The sequence below is a fragment of the Marmota marmota genome, unplaced genomic scaffold (assembly GCF_001458135.2).
Source record: "Marmota marmota marmota unplaced genomic scaffold, marMar, whole genome shotgun sequence".
NCBI classification, from domain to species: domain Eukaryota; kingdom Metazoa; phylum Chordata; class Mammalia; order Rodentia; family Sciuridae; genus Marmota; species Marmota marmota.
Genome location: NW_026000171.1, coordinates 6,404,973 through 6,431,679, shown reverse-complemented (window position 1 = coordinate 6,431,679; position 26,707 = coordinate 6,404,973). Strand labels below are relative to the sequence as shown.

General features: G+C 42.6%; 1 protein-coding gene across 19 annotated transcripts in view; it reads left to right on the top strand.

The window, feature by feature from the left end:
- Cacna1c (calcium voltage-gated channel subunit alpha1 C) overlaps positions 1 to 26,707 on the top strand; it is a 698,188-nt gene that overhangs the window by 71,000 nt on the left and 600,481 nt on the right. For 4 of the 19 annotated variants that reach the window (XM_048787473.1, XM_048787476.1, XM_048787475.1 and 1 more), the window contains exon 1: positions 13,910 to 14,573. The exons of 13 other annotated variants lie outside the window; for them this stretch is intronic. In XM_048787473.1, coding sequence (XP_048643430.1) covers positions 14,525 to 14,573 — 49 coding nt within the window. In that variant the 5' untranslated portion in view covers positions 13,910 to 14,524. Of the gene's footprint in view, positions 1 to 13,908; positions 14,574 to 26,707 lie in introns of those variants that run through there. 2 more of the 19 variants (XM_048787472.1, XM_048787474.1) reach the window with 2 other exon arrangements.

The window sequence follows — 26,707 nt, the reverse complement described above, 5'->3', positions numbered from 1 at the left end:
TATTCTTGGTAAAGAAAATTCAAAGGTAAGTAGAACATGGTTCTTGACTTTGAGATGCTCAAAGTCTAGTTGGGGATTCAGGGTAAACACATTACTGTAACAATATAACTTGTGCTTTGATTAAAGTAACTCTAAGTCTTTTTGAAAGCCAGAAGAAGAGGATTCAGATCCATGACTAGATCCTAAAGAATGAGTAGGAGCCTGCTGGACAGATGCAAAAGACAATAGATGGCAATTTGGGTGTGGGCAGGAGGGACAGTTTTGGACCATGAGGCCCCATGGGTAGGGGGCAAGCATCTCTGTGCCTGGGCTAGGGATTATAGCTCTTGGGTTCCCATGGAATATCATGTAGAATTGGATGTGCAGAGTGTTCTGAAGATGGGAGCAGGGTTTATGAAAAGGGAAGCCAGAGAATGTCTACTTGGACACTGTAGAAAGCATGGCAGTACCAGGTTTTTCTTTCAAGTTGTCACCTCTTTATTCAGCTTGCTTGGTCATCTAGATGGTTTCCCACATCTTGTCTGCTCACTCAATGACTTTGGCAGTAAAAGAGTTAACCAGCAGAATTTTGAGGTTGGATAGCAAATCTGAGTTTTTGTTCTTTTTTGTTTTTAACATTCATGATTTGGGCATTCAAAGAAGTATTGAAGATGGCTTAAGTGAGTTTTTTTTTGTGTGTGTGTGTGTGTGATGGAAAATATTTTTAGCCCCATGTTTCTCAAACTTCTGTACCATTGATCCAGCTCCAGGAAATGAAACTTGTTGCTTGGCTCTCTGCATAACATCTGTCTTGGAGGGCCTTAGCTAAATGCATAGATATAAAAGCAAATAGTAGTTAACTTAACTGATACCACTATAGGATTTGTTTTCAGAGTTTTAAAAGAAAATTTTGACCATCAAAATGGTTACTTGGATGAAACTGTTGAAATTCTATTTGACTTTTACGAGAAATTTGGCAGAATTTGGTTATCAAAGTCTAAGTGGTAGACTGGGCAATGTGGAGGTGTTGAATACCTTTGTCTTCCACTTCCTTTTAAAAATTTTTTATTTTTAGGTTCCAGGGATTGAACCCGGGGATGCTTTATCAATGAGTCATATCCCCAGCCCTTTTTTTATATTTTATTTAGAGACAGGGTCTTGCTGAGTTGCTTAGGGCCTCACTAAGATGCTGAGGCTGACTTTGAACTCGAGATCCTCCTGCCTCAGCCTCCAGAGCTGTTGGAATTGTATACATGTGCCACCATGCTTGGTCTTCCACTTCTTCTTTTCTTTTCTTTTTTTTTTTTTTTTTTTTTTTGAGAGAGAGAGAGAGAGAGAGAGAGAGAGAGAGAAAGAGAGAGAGAATTTTTTTTTTTAACATTTATTTTTTAGTTTTCGGTGGACACAACATCTTTGTTTTTGTATGTGGTGCTGAGGATCAGACCAGGGCCGCACGCATGCCAGGTGAGCACGCTACCCCTTGAGCCACATCCCCAGCCCCTCTTTTTTTTAATATTTATTTTTTAGTTGTAGGTGAACACAATGTCTTTATTTTTTTACTTTATGTGGTGTTGAGGATCAAATCCAGTGCCTCATGCATGCTAGGTGAGTGCTCTACCTCTGAGCCACAACCCCAGCCCCTCCAATTCTTAAGAATTGGTTTCAAATACCTTCTCTGCAAATGTAGTGGGTTCTTAAATAAGAAATAGTGACCGACTGTGCTCTTTCCAAAAGGGCAACAAAGACAAAATGACCATGGTTGGAATTTTGTTTAGTGATACTCAGTTGGAATCAGAAGAGGTTTTTGGATACTATGACAGGATTTCAAAGAGGATGGAAAATTCTGTCTTCCAGATAATAAATACCCTGCTGTCTGTATACTTTCACTTACCAAGTATTTTTCTACTAGTATTTTATTTTGCACCCCAAAACTTGCCTTTAGGAGTTCACCAGTTTATGGTTTATGGAACTGATATTCAAAAGGACATAAGCCAGGCAGTAATAGATACAAGCTTGAACCCAGAGTGCATTCTAATACCTAGCCCTTTGCCTTCTCCACTGTAAATAAAAATGTAGCACCTTCAGATCTGTCCAATAAATCCTGATGGAAGAACAGAACTGAAATAATTTCTCTGAGATTGAGAAAATTCAATCTCAGACTATTTGAAAAGGTAAATAGTGAAGCCCCAGTGTCTGCTTTATTTGGCCTTTCTGAATTAAGTCAGAATGATTATGTCATAGATTAAAATACAAATAATCTGGGGTTAAAAAAACCTGCTCAGGATTGTGATACTCTGGGGATGTTCTCTATGTCTTTTGGGATAATATGACCACATGATGTCTCATGTTTCTTTCTACAAGAATCTCAAAAAGATTACAAGCCTTAAGAAGGGAGGAAAATTGTTCAAAATCATGTTGGGGATGGAAGACATGAAAAAGCAGAGGTGCTCATTTGTTTCACAAACATTTAGTCATATGCCAAGGTCTGTAACTCTGACCTTCCTTATTCAGAACAGCAACGTGGACAATGCTCAGAGGCAGCACTGGCCATAAATCAGGCTCTTGAGATTGGGCCTTCCAGGGCCTCAGCTTGGGCTGAACCAGGGTCCTCCACATTGTTTTGCTCGCATATCTTGCATTTTAAAAGAGTTTTGGAAAAGTGCATGACTCCTCATACATTTTCAAGTTGACATCCCCAAATTTTCATGATAAGTTTAAATGGCTGCAAATGATGCAATTTCTGGTGCTTTGTAAATCTTGACAGTTTAAAATAAAATTGTTGCATCATTCTTTAACAAGTTTCCAATGAAATATAAACACCATAGCTATTTGATACCTTCTATTATCTTTTCAAAAATGTATAAAAGCCATGTTTTTAGCAAAGATTTTGCGTCATTTCTTTTTCTCCTGGGAAACATATTTACATTCTATTTCCTTCTTAAAGTTTTACCCTAATACAATGAATTTTATGCTTGAAGGTCTTTCATTGATCACCATATTATATGGTTTTGGAACAAAAAGTGGTATGTAAATGGAAATATAAGTTAAAATTTTTTTCTGTAACCTTAAGGCTTTGTGTTACATTTTTTTTGACAAAAGCCTTTATAATGTTTTCCATTTAAAATATTTTGATTTTTAATTGACATATCATGTTTGTACATATGCACGGGGTACAGTATGACAGATGCATATGTTATGTGTAATGATCAAATCAGGATAATTAGCATTCCCAGCTCATCAAAAATTTTTTATATCTATATGTTGAGAATCTCTGAACTCCTCTTTTCCAATTATTTTGGATTATATCATAACTTGTTTTAGAATAACCCTGCTGTGTTATATAATACTAGAAATAATTGCTCCTATCTAATGATATTTTGATTTTGATACCCGTTTTCTTTTTTTAAAATTATTTGTAGATGGACACAATACCTTTATTTATTTATTTTTATGTGTGGTGAGGATTGAACCCAGTGCCTCACATGTGCTAGGCAAGTGCTGTACCACTAAGCTATCACCCCAGCCCTTGATACCCATTTTCTAACCTGCCTTTATTCTCTCTTTTCCTTCCTAGTCTCTTGTGACCACTATTTCATTACAAATACAATTAATGTATAATTGAGCAAAACAAAGTAATTATATTATGAATTTCACAAAGTGATTATTAATATAAAATTAAGATAGTATTGGAAATATGTCTTTTAAAAAGACAGATGATTAGAGGGGTATTATGTATGTCTGATTAAAGAAGTTTTCTGGAGACAAGTCTTTCAAATATTTCCTTGGTTAGTGCCTAGAGTTATCTATACAGGCTTATGCATGATGAAAGCAAGTGGGGTGAGTGACAGGTGCGCTTCTCTTCTGCAGAGTAGGAGATGGATATCTGTGAGAGAAAGGAGAAGCCGTAAGTGGGCTCTGACCTCTTCCTCAGGTTGTCTTTCACCCAGGGTTAAGATTGAGTATATCTGAAAGCTGGGGGTTTGGAAATGGAGTCTATTAGACTAGCCAAGTCTATTAGACTAGCCAAGTCCCAAGAGGATTACTTGTACACCAGTTTGAAGATGCCCTAAACTACTCCAAACACTTTCCAAGTCCACTTGGGAAATTGTTAACATGCTCTTGATTCATCCACATAGGAATAGTTTGCATAAGCTATTCAACATAAATAGAGGCATAAATATGCTTAAAATTTCAGCAGATTTTCAGTAGAGGGAAATGCATTTTGGGGTAATTCATCTGTAGAATCAGTTGCTCACTGATTTATCTAGAACAAATAAAAAGTATTATATGCTACATAAATTATAAATGCTGTCAATATTATTCCATCACCAGATCATTATGGTTATAACCTACCCTCTTACAAATTAGAAACATTGACTGATATTATGCTGGTTGGAACAGAAGTCAATTCAGCTAATCAGAACTTGGCAAATCCCACGTCGCACATGGGTCACACACACAGAGTTGTTGATTTATAGCAGTCTGTTAGGATACAAAACCTTGTGCTATGGCAATGACTTCCAAATTCTTGGGGCTTGATACAATAAAAGTTCTTTCTTTATCACACTATATGTCCAGAGCCAGGATCAGTGGGAGTTTTTGCTTCACAAAGTCACTCAGAGATATAGGCTGATGGATGCCTCTCCATCTTGTAGCTGCATCATATGGATTAGATGGAAGAAGAGAAAGATAGAATTGTAACAGGTTTTTCATCACCACAACTGGAAGTGATACATATAATTTCTACATACATTTCATTAGTTAGATGTTGTCCAAATACTTGTGTCCAAATGCAGAGTGATTGAGAAGTATACTTTTCCATGGGCCTAACAGATGAGAAAAGGAGAATATTCTTGTTAATTAAACTACATTAGAACTTGATATAGGTGGCACTTTATACATGGCATTGGTCTATTTGAAAAATGATAATCAAGGATTAGTGATAAATAATAAAATAATGAAGTGATATTCATTTCAAAAATGATTACATAAACAGTACTAAACATGAGAAGTACAGACAATTGGAATCGTCTATAAAAAAAAAAGCAAAAATAATAAGCTTTGGAAGAATGAAATGTGCATTCAAGTATGACTGACCTCAGATCTCTTTAGCAGTAGAGTTACTTATTCAGGGTGATACCAAGTGATGGTTGGAAGTGTCCTGCTATACTTGAAAACTCAGTGAAGTTCTTGGTTCCACAATGCACCACCTGGCCACTGATTGGAAGTCTTTTGGCAAGTTACTGATAGTCACCACTAAGAAGACATCTCTTTGGTTAGCCATGTGAGACCTTTGACTTTGCTTTGTCTATGTTTTTTTCCTAGATGTATTATGGAGCATAGACCCGACTCTGAGGCTGGTGATGATTAGCTGTAAATTCCCCACCTACCATGGAGTTGAAAAATGGCCTAATCAGAAACTAGTTCATAGTACCAAATGTTAATTAGTTATTGGTCATTCATTTGTGTTCATGTTCTGAGAATGCAACTATTTGGAATTATTCCATCAGTGTAGCCCACTTCTTTTAGATTTGATACAAGGACAAAACTATTGCAGTTTGACCTGAGTATCCCTATTAAAGATTCTTGGAATCTAGAATCATAACAGAGGGGCATCCTTTAAAAAGAGGTCTTAGGGAACAAATATGCTTTTTTTTGTCTAATAAGGTGGCCTGATTCTAAATGTTATATCAGGCAAAGGGCTATCTGACCTATGTCAGACTAGGAACCAGAAATTTTCAAGGTTGCAGAACTTTGACCTAACATGATTTCCAGTACTATAGGAAAGGAAGCTAGAAATAAATGTTATGAAATTCTAGGAGGGGTGCATGCAAAATGGCCAGTTATGAAAGAATCATCCCAAGTACAAATATGATCTGAGCCATCATGTATTATTCATCCTTGGGTCATAAAGAGAAGAACTGAGGGTCAGAAACAGAAGACATAGATTGAATGCCCCCTGAAATATTGAAGGAAAGCTGAAATTAGTATGAGCTATATTAACAAGAGGGCTGTGAATGGAACAAAAGAATTGATGGCTGACTTCTTTTTTTTTTATTGTTGGTTGTTCAAAACATTACATAGTTCTTGATATATCATCTTTCACACTTTGCTTCAAGTGGGTGATGGCTGACTTCTGATGACCAGAGAAACGCATTTGCTCTCAGGGCTGCATTTTGAAGATGACAGAGAACTTAGATGCATTCAAAGAAGGGCAGAAGGAGAGGAGAGAATGTTGATAAAGTTGGTTAGTAAAGGAAGGTTCTCGAAGGCCTATCAAAGAGAATATTTTTCTGCTTCCTTTGAGAAAACATTTTCTGTCTAGCTCCAGTGAAGACATTTTGAACTGGACTGGAACAGTTACAAAGACAAAGGAAGACCATGGAGCAGAATAGCTGTGGGGTTTAAAGTTGGGTTCACTCCTACCTAGTTGAATTGGTTTGGCCAAGTCACTTCAGTTCTCCAAGCTTTTCATTTCTCCAATTAAAAAACTGATGCTAATGTTTAACCGAAAAAGTTACTGTATTTGTGAGATAGAATATTAAGAGAAAAGATTACCTTCTTTTAGTCTAGTAATTATGCTGTACTTATTTACTCCTCACTTAAATCTTGGCATATGATCTTTTACTATTTCATTATTGAAGGAATTGAACATTAGAAAGAGTCAGTGTTTCAGGAACCACTACATGTTTGATTTGAGATTCAAACGAAAGTGAGTGAAGAAATGTTAGTGCAGATTAAAGTAGTGCAGTGAGTTGTATGATGGTCCCCCAAACGTGTACGTCCATGTCTGAATCCCCAGAATGTGTGAATGCTAGCTTATTTGGATAAAAGATATTTGCAAATGTAATTAATTTAAGGATCATGAGATTAAGAAATCTGCTCAGTGAACCCTAAATCCAATGCCAAGTGTCCTTGTAACAGTGAAGCAGAAGGAGATTTGACATCCAAGAGAGGAGAAGGCAATGTGACCACAGAGAGGGTGACTGGGGTGATGTGCCCCAAGTCAAGAATGCTGCCAACCACTAGAAGCTGGAAGAAGCAAAGAACAGATTCTTTCCCAAAGCCTGTGAAGGGAGCAAGACCCTACCTGATTTTGAACTTCTAGCCTCTAAAGATGTGAAAAAATAAATTTTTGTTGTTTAAACCATTCTGTTACAGCAGACCTAGGAGACAATAGCTTCCACTTTGTGATGGCCCTTGGGCACCTCAAAAAGTAAACATAATACTGGACTGGATCTGAATGCTGATTGGAAGAGTTCTTTTTGGAGGTCAGCAGAATACCCATAGACCTATATGAAACAATCTTTTTAAGGGCCTACACATGCAATTAGAATATAATTTTCATGATTTAGCTCTTCCCTTGGTATCAGTTCCCCTTTGCAAAGAATCACAGGAGATGAAGCTACATGTTCCAATTTTTCGGGTGAGAAAACAGGATATAGGCTAGTTATCTGGTAAGTCTGGACCATGAAATTGCTGAGGTAGAAAGAGAGCACCCTAATTTGAATTCACACATGGTGTATGGATTCTCCCAGCAGGAGAGCCAGTCCCCAGGAGCAGGCCAGAAGCTGTCCTGCTGCTTTCTGTCTTTGGGGGTTAAGTATGACTGAAAATCACTAGGGTAGTCATGTAACCACAGTGCAGTTATCCAGCAATTTAGACTGCTATAGAACGAGGATTGAATTCTTCTCACACTCCAAACACTCTGGCTTTCCCTTGGGACTTAAATTGGGGCTAAGCTGCAAGAAGAAATTGGGGCTGAGCTGCATTTCCTTAAATGCAGTATATAAAGATGGCCTGGTGGTTAGCAGGATTTAGCTTCCAGGTGAAAGGACCAGAAGGCAAGATTTAGATGTGATAAATGGGAGAATTTGGCCAGTCAAGATTCTTAAACCATTGACGTGGTTTGTGAAGGCATTGCTGTTATGCTGGATCTTTCAAAAGAAGAAGGGATGGTTATTCTGCACCTTCTGTTCTCTGAACTGTCAGTTGGGGGAAGATGGGGGACTTTCCCCCAATCCTTTCTCTCCCTTCCACTTCAGTTTTAGAATCTGAAATGGCTTGTGTAGTAGTGGACTATGCCTGACTTCTGGATTTGTATAGACTTGAATTCAAATCCTAAGTTTATCATTCGGTAAGCAAGCAATCTTGTGTAAAAAAGTTAATCTCTTAAACACCATTCTGAACCTGTAAAATGGGGGTGGTCATTCTTATTGACAGGTCTGTGTTGAGTTCTAGGCTCATAGTAGGTGCTCAACAAATCTTTCTTGTGAGAATAAAGGAAGGTAACAGCTAATATTAAAAGAATACATTGCATGTGCCACACGTTTTACCTGGATGATTTCATTTAATTCTTAAACCACCTTATGGGACTGAAGCTATAGCTCAGTGGCAGAGCATTTGCCTAGTATGTGTGAGGTACTGGTTTGATCCTCAGCACCATATAAAAATAAACAAAATAAAGGTATGCTGTCCATTTACAAGTATAAAACAAAAAATTAAAACCATCTATGGAGGTTGGTTCCATGATGAGCTCCATTTTGCAGGAACTGAGTGTTAGAAAGTAAAGTTAGGGGTCCAGGTTCTCATAGCTCATAGAGGGAGAGCTTGGCTCTATCCGTGGCATGACTCCAAAGACCAGGCTGTTAGCTGCATTGAAAATGCTCATCATAGTATCTGATATTTACTAGGTTCTATTAATTGGTATGGATTTAACAAGCATATGTTGAGAACTATGTGCCAGGCACTAACTACTCATAAGAACATCTAAGCGGGTAGCCTGGTAAAAGGAGGGAACACTATGCTGCTGACATGAAGTTAGGTTTGATCAAGGAAGCAGTCCCACCAGGAGTGACAAGGAATAAGGTGTTGAAAACAGGGATTATCCTTTGCCTGATTGCTTGGGGGCTAGTGAAGAATCTATGGAATGCTGTTGCCTCTACCTCCAATGATGAGTCTAAAGTTGCTGTAGATCAACAGGACCAGAAAGTGAGAACAAATACCAGAGAATGTGGGAGAAGGGAGGCCAAAGTAGATTCCACAAGGACAAACAGAATCCCCAATAGTCTCTCACCATTTCAGACCTTGACAATGAAACATAAAGCTGTAATGCTTTACTGCAGAACTGGCCTGTGCTTTTCTCAGGACTCAGAGTAGCTGAAGGTGATCTGGTGGGAGCTAGAGAAGCTGTGGGCAGCCCAATGGGATAAGCCAGCAGATGGGTGACAAATGTATGCATGCTGATCTTCACAGGATGAAGGCAGCTGTTTTACTTCTACCTTTCAAATACTCCCCAAATCCTTCTTGTGAATAACCCCGACCCAGGGCCACAAAAGGAAGGCAATTCTAGAAAATATGACTCCCATTCAGTTAAGTTGAACCATCACAAAACCACTGCAGTAATGTTCGAGTCTCTGGCTTCTGAGAAGGAATGGTCCTGTGGGGCCTTAGGAAGAGATAAAGAAGGAGGCCTGCAGGAAAGCACAATTAAGCTGAACCTTCTGGTTCATCACTTCCTATTCTTGTTTGCCAACCACTTTTATCTGCTTCAAAATGCTTACCTTATGTGTGGGCAATCCTATGGGTTAGGAATTAAAGAATGAAATGTGTTCCCAGAAGGACAGTGTTAAAATTTAGTTGGTGCCACTAACTCTCTGCCATCAGCACAGAGTGACTGACACTTTAACCATGCACATTGGAATGCAATGAGGAAAATGTAGTGCATTTGGACTTGAGACACTGGACAGGTAATTTTTATAGGTGGGTGGAAGCATTTAGTGCTGAGTGGCTGCCAGGGAGGAGAGGCAGATGGAAAGAAAAGACTGGGACACCTTGGGACTTTGATGGGAAAGCTAATCCAGGGACATTTGTTAGAGGTATCATCCTTGGCTAGGAGGTGGAATGAGCTCTCTGCACTGAAAGTACAGGTGCCTATGGAAGAGAAGGAGCCTGCTTTGTAACCTGCTTTTTAAGTCTTTGGCTGGACAAGGAAACAAAAGAAAAAAAATCAACCCCTTACCTCTCAGAGAAAACTCCTATAAACACTTTGGTGTGACCCTTTGTATTTTTTTTTTTTAGTTCAAATATATATCTGTTCTTATGAAAAATGGAATTATACCTTATATAATATTTTGTAACCTATTTTTCTTTTTGAAGTAGTCTTTTCCCTTGTCAGTTAACATTATTTACATCTGTGCTAGATTTCCTTGTATGAATGCACCTTAGTTTATCTATGTAGTGGCAAAGAGAATAGATTTTGAAGCCAGGCTGCTGGGGTAAGTTCTAGGTCTTCCAACACCTTCTGGCTGTGCAAATGGGAGCAAGTGAATAGATCTTTCTGTGCTTTAGTTTACTCAGCTGTAAAATGGGGATAATAATACTTTCTTCATAGGGTTATTCAGAGGAGCAAATGACTTCATATATGTGAGGTACTTGGAACATTCTTTCAAAGTTATCATTTAACCAATATTTTTGTTGACTGTTTAGTTTCCAAGTTTTTCACTCTTACAAGTACACTGTAATTAACAAATTCAGTGTACTCTTAATTACTTCCAAAGGAAATATTTGTGGTCACAGTAAGAAATCTTTTAAAGAATAAGTAAATCATGCACTAAGAGACACTGAATGGTCATACACAAAGCATCATGTTATGTACAAGGAGGATTGAGCATGCTTCTCTTTCTTAAGACATTAAAACTGTGAGTCGGGGGGAGAAGAGACACATACACATACAATCTAACATCAGGTAGAAAGAGGGGCATGAATGAAGGAATGTGTGATGGAGAGGAGAAGGGAGAGTATCTATAGCTGGGAAATCAAATCCTTCAATAAAAGAGAGAGACAGACTCCCTCCTCTGCTCTCACCACCTCCAAAATCCCCAAATCAGATTTCCAAATGGTCTCTGTTTGGCACGCCAAGAATTTGTTACCTTGAAAGAGAACACCCAGGGCTGAGTTCCAAAGTTAGAAGCAGGGATATGGGCGTTCATTGCAAGACCAAATATTTAGGAAATACCTTTTTCTGGAAAGGAAAGAACACATTTCACAGCTGAAAAGGGAAGTAAAAAATGAAACTAAAGAAGCATGAAGGTAATATTTACTTGCTGGATTTATATAGTGCCTACCTTTAGAAAAGCTGGGCTATAAATCCATCCTGTGACCCCCTAACACATATACAATCTATTCCCAGTTTCATGGCTCTCTGTGAAGCACATTAGCAATCATTTTGCTGCCATTATAAACTTCCATCTCCCTGCAGCCTACCTCTGCCAGCTCACCTTCAGCCATCCCCTCAGAAGAGGGAGCTGGATAATAGAAGTGTGAGTTTCATATCAGATTATCCTGGGCTAAGTTCCAAGCTCTACATTTACTAGCTGGGTGACTCTGGACATGAATCTTAAGTTTCTAAGCCTCAATTTCCACATCTGTGAAATGGGGATAATAATATTAAGCTTTATGGTGCTGCAATGTGGATCAAATGAGATAATGCATATGAAACACCCATCAGGGCAACGGGCACAGACCACTTGCACATGTTAGCTATTATTATTCCTGTACTACAGTATGTAAAGGAATGCAAATCACCTTTACTATTGGTTTAATGAAATAACCACATATCAATCTCAGAAACAAGGACCTAGGATGTTTCCTAAAGCAAATAGGGAATATTAGATTTGCATCATTTTAAATTTTGTCTATGAGGCTAAAAGTTGAGTATGAACACCCCTCAATGCCAAAGAGGTCAGATTTCTCTTGTAATTAACAAAATATAGACTGCTACTCATATTAGAATGAAGATGATTGACAAACCTTAATACCTCTCCCAGAGGACCTTGCATTTTAATCTGGAGCCAAAACCACTGCCCAAAAGAAAGAGGCAGGAATGGTGAGGTTTCAGGTATCAACCAGAGGACAGAAGGAGGCACTTTGATTCAATACAGTGCATTGAAGCATTCCTGTTAGTATCTTGGGCACTTATTCATTCATTCAATACATGTTTATTACATACTCACTATCTGCCAGACATTGCTGTGTGCCCTGGTAAACAAAATGGACAAGCTGCCTACCTTCAGGTTGTTTACATTTTAGTGGGGGTTACCAACAATAATCAGTAAAATTAAAGAATAAGCTATGTAAATATGTTAGCCAGGGATTAGATGCCACATAAAAGTCAAGGGAAAGTGCTGTGGGGGTGGGCTGTTGGCAGTGCTAACTCAGAGTGAGGCCTAGATGAGCCTCATTGAGAAGGTAGGATTAGAGCAAGGTCCCCCCAAAAGGCGAAGAAGTTTGCTAAGTGGATGTTTGGAAAAGATGTTCTGGGTATATGCCCCTGGATTGTGTGTGTATGTGCCTCGAACCCAAGAGGAGACAATCATTCCTGGAATGTTTAGGGAATGTCAAGGAGGCTAGGGAAGCAATAGAGAAACAATAGGAGATGAAGTAATGAAGTTTATCATGACCATTTCTTTTAAGGACCTTAAGCTCTGACTGTAGTACTGAGAAAACATCCAAGAAGGGGACAGGGAAGGTAGACCAGCATAACAGTTACTGCAGACACCCAAGGAAAGGCTGTGCAAGGAGCAGGTTTGTATACACTGGGTTTGAGATGCTCAAGGAACAGTTTTGGACATACTAGGTTTGGCTGGAGTCTGGAATTTAGAAGAAAGGACTAGACAGGATGTTAAAAGTAAAAACAAAAACAAAAAACTAACAATGTATAGTTCATTTATTTTTAATATTTTCACAATTAACACATATTAATTTACAAATTTTAAGGGTTTCACGGTGACATCTACATTAACGTATATATTGTGCATTAACCATGTCCCCCTACCCTTCTACATTTGGTAAAGATAGTTGTTTAAAGACATGGAATGGTTAAGATCACCCAGGGAATGAGAGTGGATGGGGAGGCGAGTCCGTCTAAGGGCAGGTTGGTTGAGGTTTTCCTGGAGAGGGAGTTGTAGGGCTCCAGAACAGGCTCAGTAAACCCCACAGTAAGGGAGCCCGGGCCTGCAGGGGGTGCCGTGAAACTTGCTGTATCTTCCAGTGATGAAAAGAAGCATTTGCTTCTCTAGGAAGGAGAGGTGTTCCACAGATTCCTGCCAGAGTGGCAGAAATAATTAAGAGAAGTAGCTAAGGATATCCTAGTAGAACACGTGCTCTGCTGCCTCCAAGGAATCAGAAAACCTGGGTCTATTAATCTGTTCAGACATCTGGGCACCACTGCCTTGCCCACAGGCTCCGCCTCTCGGGCTCCTCTTCTCATCCCCCTCCCCTCTTCCCACCCTCGCCTCTATATGTCACTTCTACAACCGCTCTGATTATAATTGATCAAACAGAATCACGGAATCACGGCTCATTTTGCCGTTTTGTTCAGTAGCCCGATATGAAAAGAGACTGGTAGTTGGGCAAATTGTATTCCCTCTTCTTGGAATTCTGCTCACAGAGGCCTTCCCGGCGTGGCGGGCGCCGCAGGGACACGCCACTGCTGCCGAGGATAACGAGGGCTGGGGGCTGTAGGCCGGCGCGGGGATGAGCGACACCAGCGCCGGGGCGCCAGGGGGTGTGTCCGCGCCGCGGCCACCACGGCCCGCGTCCGGCCCCCCGCGCGTACCAGCCTCCCCAAGGGCTTCCCAAGTGGCCCCTCCCGCAGACCCTTTCGCGGCCTGGGCTCGCTTTCCTTGACGTCATGTGGGTAGAGGGCTTTCTCCCGCAGCGCGGCCGACGGTACTCAACTTCGGGTTCAAGTCCGCCGCCGTGCGCCCTGCGCTGTGCGCCCGCTCCCTGCGCGCCGCCGCCGCCACATCTGGAAGCGTTCAGCGCGTCTGCCTCCAGCGCGCCGGGCGGGCGGGCGGGCGCGGGCAGGGGAGGGCGCGGGCGCGGCGGGGCTTGGCTGGGAGGGAGTGAGCGCGGCGCTCTCTCGCGCGCCCGGTGTCTCCCTCTCTCTGCCTCTGCAGAAACAGCTCCCTGCCAGAACGGCGCTCGGCGCGGCGCGGCGCGGCCCGGAGCGGCGACGGCGGCTCTTCCTGCCTCCTCGCCCTCAGGAGTTGGTGGCTCTTTTTGACAGAAAAAAACCGGGAAGGGGCCTTGGGGAAGACTCGCCAAGAGTGGGCAGAGACATCTCAGCCCCCTGGTGGCCCGGGCGGACCCCCTTCGCCCCCCGTCTTGGGGTCCATTGCTCTCGCTTGCCCCTCCTTTCCGCCTCTTCTTGCTCTGCCTCTCTCGATTTATTTTTTCAAATGGTGTAGCCGCCAGAGGTGCGGTGCTAAATTCTTGGAAGGGGCCCGGATGTACTGAGGATGCATTACAATCTCACTAAAGGAGGCAGTAGTGGAAAGGAGCAGTTTTTGGTGTTCGATGCAATAATGGGAATCAGGTAATCATCAGAAGGGAAGAAGAAATACTGCGAATCCACGGCTTCCTTGAATTGTGCACGAAAGCCGCCGACCTCGGAGCAGGGATTAATCCAGACCCGCTTGGGGTGTTTTCACATTTCTTCCTCTTTGTGGCTTCTTCTCCTTTTTCAAACAATTTTTGGTCAATGGTCAATGAAAATACGAGGATGTACATTCCAGAGGAAAACCACCAAGGTAAGGCTGGACTCTGCCTGGGCTCCAGCCCAGGCTCCCCGCCTTCTCCACCCCGTTCCTGCTCTCCCCGCGCGCTCCCCGCGGCTCCGGGGCTGGTCCCTGCGGAGTGGCCCGGGGCTGCGTCNCGCAGACGGAGCCGGAAAATTCCCGCCCCTCCCCCTCCCCTCCCTTCCCCGGCCCCGGCTTCTCCAGAGCATGTGTTTCCTATGAAATTCCAGGCGAGGGGGGAAAAGTTCCCCAAGTGTCTGCTGCTGCCTCGCTTTCTCGCGTTTGCCTTGAAAGCCCAACTGCCTGGCCGGCCGCGCCTGGGGGAGGGGGCGCCGGCGCCGCCGAGCCCCGCGGCCCAAGAGCTCCGCGGCCTGGGGTCCCTCGCCCTGCCACCGCGCGGCGGGGAGCGCGTGCGCGCACCCCACACCAGGCCGGCCCCGCGCCCTGGGGCTGCCGGGTGTCCACTCTCTTCCTGGCGCCCCTTCCCTGGGCATCGCGCTCCAGGTGGCGGGTGGGAGCGGGGGATGCAGATGTGAATCTCAGCGCGCCTCCCTCCCTCCATCTCTTCCCTCTCCTTCCCTCCTCCTCGGCTCACCTACACCCACCCACCTCTCCACTGCCATTGACCCCGAGCGCGCCCACGCCTCCTGTGTTCAGATTCTCACCCCGGTGTGGGCTAGCACCTGAGGATGCAAGCGGTTAGAATCCAGGCGTTGTGTGGGCTTTGCTTTTTCTTGTTTTAAGGAAATAATGAAAGGGTGTGACTAGCTCACGCGGCTCCATACTATTGCCCAGTGTTTTCTGAGCATCTCCATCCTGGGCATCAAGTGTTACCAGCTCTCCTTGTGATGGTGAAAGGCATTCAGGTAACTCCCCACTTCCTGGAAACTTTCTCCCTAACCCCCCATATTAACAAGTTATTATTTTTGGCATTCCTCAACAATTAAGGCTATGATGGGGTGTAGATGGAGGGGTCCTGCTGGAGTGTCCAGCATCCTCCAGGTACCTCTCTTTAGCTGTCTCTTGGGTGTAGTCTCCCTGTTTTCTCCTGCTACCCAGCCTCCATCTATCTCTTTTTCCTCTCTGCTCCTTCCTCTGAATGCCTGACGCTGTTGGTCTCTGTTCCTTCCAGGGTTCTTCAAGTTACCCTCCAAAGATAGACCTGGGGAAAGGAGTAGTCTCCATGTCTTTTAGGTCCGTCCTCTTCTCTCCTTTTGCCCCCATCTCCACCATCTGGGGACAGGGCCATTGCCCTTTCCAGGCCGGAGCTGCCCTCCAGCCTGCCTAACTGGTCTTCCTCCATCCTGAGGCTGACGTTGGATCCTGCTGTCTCTCTGCTTTCCAGCTTGGGTTTCAGGGTGGGGATTTTGGCCTCCTTTTGGGAAGAAAGTCAAAGATCATGAGTTACAGGATGAGACAGGGCTTTGGGGGTCACAAGGACAGCTTCTATCTCCCTACCCAGTGCTCCAACCCCTCATCTGTCCCCCTATCCCTTTCCTAGCCAATGGAGTCATAGGTAGATTAGGAGGGAGGGAATAAGACAAAAAAGAAAGAGTGATATTTTTGAAGAGTGGGGATGGATTACTCCCCCCCCCCAGATTATACCCACATCCTCAATCTAAGCAACCTTGCAGAGGAAAGCTCAGTAGTATTGTCCCAACTATTACTACCAATGGCAGTATACTTCGGTAATAATAGTTATTATTCACATAACGATCATCTTAAATAGTTTACAAGGTCTCTGTTCTAGTGTAGGATAAACCCCTTCTTAGCCATTTCCTTACTCTGATTCTTTTCTTTTGCCCCTCTGCTCCTCAATACCCCCTACCCGCTGTGCAAGAGGCAGGCATTAAAAGTAGGAGCACCAACCTCTGAGCTTCCCAGGAAGGATGGAGAGGAAGGGAGCAAGTGAGCGGGTGGCCCAGAGCTCTACCTTTCCAGCAACATGCCAGCAAACACTATAGCAACCTGAAATCCAGTTCTCTCCCTTGAAGCTGCAGTGGTTATATAATTCATAGGAGCAAATTTGCCTCCATTCCTAGATGCAGTTCTCAGGTGAAAGAGCACCAGGATCCTTGTCCCCCCTCTGCTTTCCATCCCCTCTTCCTTGATTGGTTGGTATCACTTAGGTTTCTTTTTTTTGAGGGGTGGTTGGGGGAAAGTGGCAGAGGTGAGGAGGACAGACTTGGAAGAGCATACATATTTATAAGAAAGAGGTGGCTTGCTTAATAACCCATGGGGTGATGAAACATAATTGGATGTTTAGAGTTTCAGGAGACAGAGAAGGGGAGCCAAGTGACTACCTCAGGTCAGTAATGGTGGTGATGAACTAGAGAGGAGGTTCAAAAAAGTTGCCAGGTGACTGGGGCTGTGATTTCTTCTCTTCCCAACACTTGAAAACACTGCATGCACCAGATCCCCCACACCCAGCTTTTCTGTGGGATATGTTTTGAGGGTTAGGCCATGGAGGCCAGAGGCCAGTAACTTGGAACAGCCTGGAAGTTCACAGAAAGACTGGCTTCTGACCCTGGGTTTCCGGCTGGGGGGTGGCACATGCAAAACGTGCCTCACCTCTGGGGCCCTATCTGCTCTGGTACCATGCCAGCCTCCCACTTTTCTGGGATGATTTTCCATTGCAGGTTCCAGCTAGCAAATGAGTTTCTTAATAGTCAACCATTTAACAAATAAAACATCAGAATGTCCTTTATTTTCTGGAGACAAGGAAGAGGGGAGAAACATGTGTTCTGGGAGTGGAAGACACACTGTGCTTTTCTTTTAACTACTTAGCCATGCAGCAGACTAGTAATCATCATAATAAAGTAATGATCACAGTTAACTCTCTTTACAAATGGTCAGAACAATGTTCCTTGCGCCTCAGCTTGTGCAGGTTAAAGAAGGCTTAACACTAGCTTCCCTTTCTCTGGATGCTGCATGGAGAGAATGGAGAATAAGGGTACTGAGGTTTAAAATGTTGTTTCTAGTATTGCCCAGGTACTTTTCAGTATATCAGAATATGATATAATAGAATATATTTAAAGGAATTATTAAATATTTCCATAGAATACATGCATTTAAATGCATGCCTGTACACACACGCACATGAGTGTGCACACACAAACTAAGAAAAAGCTATTTTAAGAGGATTACACAGGACCTCATGCATCTCACCGACCTGGTGTTTTGCAGAGGAATATTGACAATGCAGTCACTTAAGATGGTTTGGACATTTCTACAGTTTTGGACATTTCGTGATAAGTAGAGGCTTGTTTTGGCAGGTAGAGGCTACTGGTATAGATAGTACTTATAAATGCAGTAGTGAGCCATTATTCCCCTGGAGCTGTTTCTTAGTCTTGGTGATGACTTTAGTTAGACACCTTCAATTTTCTTTTCCACTTAAAACTGCTTAAGGTGTTTTACTTTTTTATTCTTTGAATAAGACCTACCAAAGGATTTCAAGGAACACCTTAGTACAGTTCTTGCCTCATGCTAGGGGCTGGACACATGATTGAATGCCTGCAATGAACAAATGAATGAATGCAGACCCTGTAAGACCAACAGTGGATGTGGCTTCTGCCTCTTCCAGTAGGTGGCGCTACAGGGCTTAGGAGTCAGTTGAGGGTCTCCAGGGCCAGTCAGGTGAGGAAAGATGTGGAGGGGAGCTTGGAGGCAATTTCCTGTTGGTGATGTTATCAGTTTCACGAGGCCCACACCTGCCTGACCAGAGTTTATTTCCATGGCATCCCACACACCAGCATGAGGGAGGCACCCCAGTCCCTCAGTGATCTTTTCACCTCTTGGTCATGATAACCCACTTTGGATTTCTCCTGTTGTATCTCAGACTTGTGTTTACCTTTAGCACGGACAGCATCCTGAAGTTCATCAAGGATGCCTTTGAGCCAAGTTTTAGCTGAATTTGTCATGGCCACATATTGATTTTCTCCCTGATTTACCATGGATGGTTTAGAAACCTGAGGGTCCAGTGGTTCCCAAGCCTGGTCTAGCCTAAGCGGAACTGAAGTTTGGGATCTGGAAATGTTAACCTGTGGGGTTGCAAAGCTCATCGGCTCAAAGATGAGACATTTCCCTAATTTTATTAGGGAGAAAAACTCCACAAAAACAGTGGCATATATTTCAGCTGATTTCTGTTTTTAAGTCTGCCTGGGTCTCCTGCTGGGTAATAGCACAAAAACTCCGGAGACCTAGGTTAGGGAGCCACTGAGATTTGTTCTAATTTTTAGCGATGTTTTCCAACTCCTGTCCTTTCTTTTCCTATCCCTGTTTTCCTTGGTTTTCTGAGTTGTTGTGGTGAGTTCTATGAGGTCTGGAAGTCCTGCCACTGTGTTCAGAAAGGGCGAGTGGCTGGCTGCACTTTCTTCCTTTTACAGTAATCCTTCCTGCCTGATGTTGCAGCTGTCAGTGATGCAGGAGTTCCAGGTCAGCCTGCCTCATGTCAGCTCCTCGTGCCCGGTTTCTGAGATCAGTGGTCAGTGTCCAAATTCAGGAGACAATTTTGTTTTCCAGTGTGGACTAAAGAAAGCCCATAGGTGATTTGGGAAACACCTGGGGACTTACCAAGACTGATTAGCAAAATAATCATACTGATTTAATCTATTTCTAGATTTTGTCCACATTGTCGCCTAGATTAATGTTGGGCACTGCGGAGAAGAGTGGAAGAGTGATTAAAAATTTAAAAAAAAAGGCATGGGGAATTGTTTTGCAAAAATATCAGGTGCTAAATATTTAGCGACATAAGTGCTAAATGTTCTGATAATGAAACAGCACTCCGAGTCATGGCTGTCAGTATTAAACTAATTTAGTAAACACCTGTTTACATGTACCTCAGGGTTAGATACTGTATAAAACAAGTAACAGTGACAGGCTCTTTCGGGGAAAATGGAATATTTTTCATTGCGATTTCAAATCCAGATACTTGGACTTCAACTGAATCCATTATGGACAAAGCATCCTGGAGGGGTCAAATGATTAATGATGTGATTGGAACGCAAGTCCTGGGTACTACAGAAGAAGTCTCCTGTGTGTTTTAATATCTAGATGTGGTACTGGACTTTTCTGACTCAGTGTGGACACAGGCCAGGAGTGCTTCAGCAGACCCTAGTTGCTTCTGCAGTTTGGGAGCTCTTGGAGACAAGTGCTTCTAACAGCAAGAGGAGTGGAGCAGTTCTCATGTTGTCCCCTGTTTCTGCTGAATTCAGGCTGGAGCCCTGGGACCCTCAAGAGCTTTGTTTCAGTTGTAGCCACATGTTCTGTTGGGTGTGGGAGCCCCACTGGGAGACCTGGAGCCCAGGTTGACTTCACAGAGAGGTGCAGTTGTGAAATGGCTGGGGCTTCAGAGAGCTGGTGTCTCAGAAAGTGAGGGAAGGTCGTAAGAGGCCCAGCCAATTGGGCTGTCTGGTGGAGGCAGCTTGGGGAACAAGGTCACAGGGGTACTCACTTCTTATGGACTCGAACTCAATTTAAGTAGGGATTTGAGGAGGGAAGTTCGGGCTTGCAGCTCAGTCAAAGAAAGTTGAAAATAGGCTCTTGCTTTCCCAGAGACGGAGGGAATAGTTTGCTTAGTTTTGAATAGAGAACAAAAGAAAGGGATGTTAACTGGCCTGAGACCCAAACACTTATCTCCACTTCTGAAAGTCCCACAAAATAGCACTCTCCATGATGTGTTCACTTGGAGATGGGCTTCTGGTGTTGTATTTGGGTGGGGGAGTTCTGGACTCTGTACTGAGGTGTATGTGTGTTGGGTAGGGGTTCTACACTCGTGTTCTTGAAAGGCTTATCAAACAGAATAAATGTAATGTCTCTTTGTGAATTTACTTTCCAGGATCAGAACATTTTATGGGTAAAGGAACCTTAGGGACACATTCCATTTCTAGATGAGAAAATGGAAGCTCTGAAAGTGTCTTTCAAGCATGGAAGTGACTAGAAATACTGTCTTTGGTCTCTTTATCCTCCCACTTTTTCTTGACCACCCTCCATGTAGGTTAGGCCCCCTGAGAGAGCATCACTTAATATTGCTGGTTAAATTTTGCTTAATAAACTTATATACAACTCTCTATTTTCCTTCCTCCTGCCCCTACCTTTGTACTGCCTTAAACTAATTTCTGAGATGTTAGATTTAGGAACAGAGTTAATGGGTGAGGGGTAGGGGAATCTGTCATTGGAAAGGTTTAAAAATAATTGCTTAAACTACAGAATGAAAGTTCATAAATGTCTGCAAGAAATTCCTACCAAATTCACCTCACTATTTTGTCTGCAAACAGATCTACCTCTAGGCCTTTTTTATTTGCCTACTTTCTTCTGGTCCCAATCTCAGTTCTTTTCAGCCCCTTCAGGGGAGTAGGGTGGAGATGAGAAGCCAGGCTGGGATGTAGGACTCCCCCTGGTGAACTGTTAGGGGTTCTTTGTGGATTGGCTAGCTTAGATATTGGCCAGGCATGGATACAAGATTAGCTCCAGGGTAGAAACCATGGGGACGTTTAAGTGGCAGCTGGCCAGAGCTCAGGCTGCCATGGATTCTACTTCAAAGGCTTTCTTCTGCTTCCTTGTCAGGGTTGGTCTCCTAGAATCCCCTAACTATTCCCATGAGACATTCCTTGGAGAGGGGGTTTAGATCTAGTGCATACAAGAGATTTACCTAAGACCTGTCTCTGACGTTCCCATCATCCTTGAAGTGTTCATTGGCATCTCCGAGAAACTGGAAGGTTTTGAGGCTGATTTGGTTTAACTTTAAGACAGAAGCATGAGCCAAACTCATGCTTGGAGATGTGGCCTTTGAGATCCCTGGAGGAAGCCACCATTTCAGAACATAGCGTTGCGATAATTTCATGAAATATTCAAGCTGCCAATTTGCCAACAGGGGTTTCTTTTAATACACTTGGCTACACTTGGTGCTACCCGCTTGAACCTATCTAAAAGGAAAATAAAATAATCTTGTCTCCTGTCCTTTGGAGAACCAAGCCAAAATCCAGACAGTAAATGAATGTTCTTTCCCGTATTGCCTGTGGGCAGAAATGTTGACTTGATTACTCAATTAAGCTCTATTTACTTTATAACCATTGTGTCATGTTCAGTCATTTATATTGTTTTTCCCCCCCTTCCAAAATAATCCGTGTTGGGCTGAAACCTTTCAAAGACATTAGTTAGCTAAAGTAACAAAATAAATAACTAAATAGAAATAAATAAGGCCATAGCTGGAGAGACAACTTGGGGCATATTCTTTGACTTGATCTTTTTCTCTGTTTTGAAAGAATCAGGTCTCATTTTTTTTTCATCCATAAAATGGAGATGATAATTCTTAGCCAATCGACTTCAGGGGTAACCATGGCACTTCACATGAGAGGATGAGTGGAGGTCACTTTGCAAGGAACAGAGATTGTTATCCCCCACCCAGGGAGCCAAGCATCAGAGTTTGAAAAGATGACACCATGGGACAACTTTCACAGCATTTCAGACAACTTTGTAGGTGTCGTGGGAGGGACGATGTTATTCAAAATCTAAAGATGAAAATGTAAAAACAAACAGGAGAGTCTGAGATGAGCTGTCTGAAATCAGAATAATTAAGGGAGAAGTGAAAAATCAGTCAAGCTCTCTTGAGAATCCAGTTGAGCCTGGGGTTTTGGCGTATAGAATGTCTAGTGGTTTTCTTGACAGCTGTTAACCACCCTGTGGCCAGTAGGAGCCCAGGACTGTTGATTCCAACCTGAGGGGCAGGACCTGGGATGCAGGTTTCCGTATGCCTCCTGCAGTGTTGCATCATCTCTGCCATGGCCCAAGGCTCCTTCAGATCCAGAGCCAAACTGGCCAGCAGCCCTTTGATGGACAGAATATCTGCGCATTTGATATTTGGGCCATCGAGAACAAAAAGGACACCACCTGGGCAAATGAACACCGTCTTTCTTTTCAATGTGAATTTTCCAAACCTTGACACAGCTTCCCAGTATGAGAGGACAGACTGCCTGGAAAAGACAACTTGTCTTCAAAAATAAACCTTGGCTTTGGAAAATAAACTAATTTTTTTTTTTTAATAGCAAACGTGATGGAAGTTTGTAGATAAAGAGAAGGAATAGCTCCGTAGGGCTTCTTGAAACACTTATCAAAAGAGGAAAGGACTTTGATATCCCATTGTAAGTTGTGGGATTAGTCTTTGATTTCTCCAAGCAAAAATGATCTCAATCATTAAAAAGTACCCTGGGACACTTGTGCATTTCACTTAGCATCTGGCCCTCCTCCCAGCTGCTAGTTCCTATAATCTGTAGAGCCATCCATATTTGAATTTTTATTTAAGGGAGGAAAACCCCTATTCTGAATTATAACATCTATGTTTTTATATTTTTAGAATGGGCCAGGAGTAATATCTACCATGTGTTAATGTCTAACATTTCTCAGTCAATGTTCTTGGTGCTTCATGTGCATAATATAATTTCATCTTTACACTAATCCTATAAGTTGAGTGTTAATAATATTTTTCAGATGAGGAAACTGAAGACTAAAGATATTAAGAAATGTGTCAAACATCTTCCGATAATAGTGGAGGGCTAGGAATTCAATTCAGGTCTGTTGAATTTTTAAAAAATATTTGCTCTATTATTTCTCCATATGTTAGTCAGCTTTCTGTTGCTGTAACAGAAAACCCAAGATAATCAGCTTATAAGGAGGAAAGATTTATTTTGACTTATGGTTTCAGAGATTTCAGTCCATGGTCTGTTGGCTCCATTCCTTTTGAGCCTGTAGCAAGGCAGAACATCATGGGGAGTGTGTGGAGGGGCAAAGCTGTCACTTGATAGTGGTGGGGAAGCAAAGAGAGGAAGAGACTGGGGTTCCAATATCCCCTTCAAGGGCACAACCCCAATTACCTAATCTCTTCTATCAGGCCACACCTCCTAAACGTTCCACCACCTCTCAGTAGCACCACAGGCTGGACACCAAGCCCGTAAGCACGTGGGCCTTTGGGGGACATTGCACAATCAAACCATAGCTCTCCATTTGAGAAAGAATAGAAAGAGGATCCCACTACCCTTCTATCTTGGAAAACTAGCTAATCTTAGCCTCATGGAACCTTGCTTAATTTGTTTTGTGGCAACTTCTGCTGCTGCTGGGAAGGTGTTGTGGATAAAGAGTGGAATGATTTTCTTACTTGACGGCTGCTGTGCCGTCATTCTACTCAGCCTCCATACCTAGTCCAAATTCTAGTTCTTAATGTATTCCCATGGTGTCGACAGGGCTCTCTGGTTCCTCAGATCATTAAGCCTGGTCATGGTGTCACCTTGCTCTACGACCCATTCCTGGAAAGTCTTCTGAGTAACTCCCTCCTGGAATATAGGCACTTTCCATACTCCAGCAAGGTTCTGATGAGTTCAGGGGAGCATTCTTGGCCAGCTGAGCTCCCCAGACTTCATGCATTATTTATTGATTTATTTTTAAATAGCAGCTTTGATGAGATATAATTCAAATGCCATAACATCCACCATTTTAAAGTGTACGATTCAGTGGTTTTCAGTATTGTAAAATAATCAACACTATCTTGTTCCCAAACATCCTTATCACCCCCAAAAGAAACCCTGTACCCAGTGGCAGTCAAGTTTTGTTCCCTCCTCTCTCCAGTCCTTGGCAGCCAAGAATTTACTTTTGTCTCTACGGATTTTCATGCATAATTGACAGCAACAATAATTCTACAATTGGAGTTTGCCTTGTAGTCTGTTTGCAACACATCTCATGAATTTTAGACCCAGGTATGTCGTGACAGTCTACATAGAGTTAAAAGGAAGCATGTGAAATTAGTTAAGGATCTGGGTGTCATTTAGAGGTGGGATTAAGAACTTTGAATTACACAAAAAATGGTTTAAATATTTATTTTCTAAGTATCTCAGTAAAGCTTGGTCTGAAAGTCAGATCTCCTATGATTGTTGAAGAAGACATGAATTGTGATCTTTTAAACTTTTTTTTTCATTGTGGCAAAATTATATAACATAAAATGTGTATTCTATTTTAAATGTATAATTCAGTGGCATTAACTATATTCACAATGTTATACAACCATTAGTACTATTTCTAAAACTTCCTAAACAAAAACTCTGTAACCATTAAACAATAACTCCCCAACTCCTTCCTCCAGTAACATCCAACCTACTTTCTGTCTGTATGAATTTGCCTATTCTAGATACTTCATGTAAATGATTGAATGTCCAACTCACTTAGCATGTTTTCTAGGTTCTTTCATATTATAGCATGTGTCAGAACTTTGTTCCTTTTTACATCTGAATAATATTCCTTCGTAAGTACATATTACATTTCATCCATTCATCTGTTGGTGGACATTGGGTTGTTCCCACCTTTGACTCTTGTGATAATGCTTCAATGAATATTGGAATACAGGGATATGTTTGAGTCTCTGTTCTCAGTTCTTTTAGGTATCTACCTAGAAGTGGAATTGCTGGGTCTGAAATATGACTTTTTGTTCTAAGAGTCCACTTCCTATGGTGGCTCCCCAAGTTAGAATCTCATGCAGATGAGAATACAGCCTTTGGAAATCCTGTTGTGTCAGTAGTGAGGGTCTCAGATTTTTCTCTGAGCTCCTAGTTCCTCTGTCAGAGATTTGACTTTAATTGGGTGTTTAACAGCCTGGCAGCTGCCTTTTGATGAGGAGTGACTGATCCTGCCCCTGTTCCAGAAATAATGAAAGTCTCTACATCCAGTTCGGCTTTCACCTCCATGCCGACTGGGTTTTGTAACTCGACAGGAAATGGGTGTTTGGCAAGACACAGCTATTTAGTCTGTCTCTGTCTCCCTCTGCCTGTTTAGTCCAGAAGCACCCAGGCCTGTGGACAGAGAGATCCAGCCTGACAAGCACCTGGATTATGGGAGAGGATGGCTTCCTGATACGTGGTTGGGGGGAGTTCTCAGTGGACTGTGTGTCCACTCAGCTGAGAGGCAAAGCATTGCCAAATTCATAGGGGGTCTCTGCCTTCAGGCTTAATGCAGCCTTTGGGGGAAAACAGCACCCGAGGCCGCCTGATCCTCATGTGATGAAGGACTAGATAAGGAAGGCAGAAAATGGGAGGAAGAAAGTAAACAGAAGGTGAAGAAAATCAGAAAAAAGGGAGGAGAAAAAGAAGAGAGCAGGGCTGAAGAAGTAAGGCCCTTTGCCATAGGTGACTCAGAGAAATGACTCTGGACACCCATCTCCCAACTTGAGATGGCTATTTTCAGTAATCATTTTCCCTAAAATTATTAATTATTGTGTCTATCTAAGCATGCTGAACTCTGTAATCTGAGGAAGAAGTAAACACAGATTGCTGCCTCAGCTGAACCTACATGTCTGATGAGACCTGGGTATGGATGAGAAGCTGACTTCAGACCCTGAAGGCTAGTGTACTTCATTTAATCCAGCTACTAGTAAATTCCTCTTATGTGGGCTCTGCCTTCACATCCGCTCCCTGATCCTGCTTGCAGGTGCTTCTTGGCCACCGTCCAAAACTAGAATGTAGCTCGGGGTATTTGCAAGGTGGATGCTTCCGACACCATTTCTGGCTGCAGGAGACATCCTGGGGATCTGAGCTCCACATCCAAGTGGATTATGGTGACTCAGATCTCATATTTGGTCTGCAGTGGATAGGATCTAGTACTTTTGTTTTTCGGTTATTTAAAAGGCAAAAATTTTGACCTGTGCCCAGCTGTCTGAAAGACTAAGAGATAAGAAGGCTTTTCAGGATAAATTGACTGTGAAATGTTTCTGAAAATGAGGTATCTCATGCCAATGGCGATGACAGCAATCCTAAATAACTCTCCTCCTTCCACTGCCCCCCACCCCAAGTTAGAATGGTTAGTCACTACAAAAAGTTATTGAGCATCTGCTTTCTGTAAGGCAGTTTGTTCAGAGGATCTCTGGATTCAAGGGGACCTTCAAGGTTGCAGACCTTTAATTATCCTTTCCTTTAAGAGTGTATAGTCTAGCAGAGGTAAGATATATACCCACACACACTCACAGCTAGCATAGATGGCAGATTATCCTTGATTTTTTTTTTTTTATACTGGGGATTGAACTCATGGCTGTAACCACTGAGCAACATCCCCAGCCCTTTTTTATATTTTGTTTAGAGACAAGGTCTCATTGAATTGCTCAGGGCCTTGTTAAA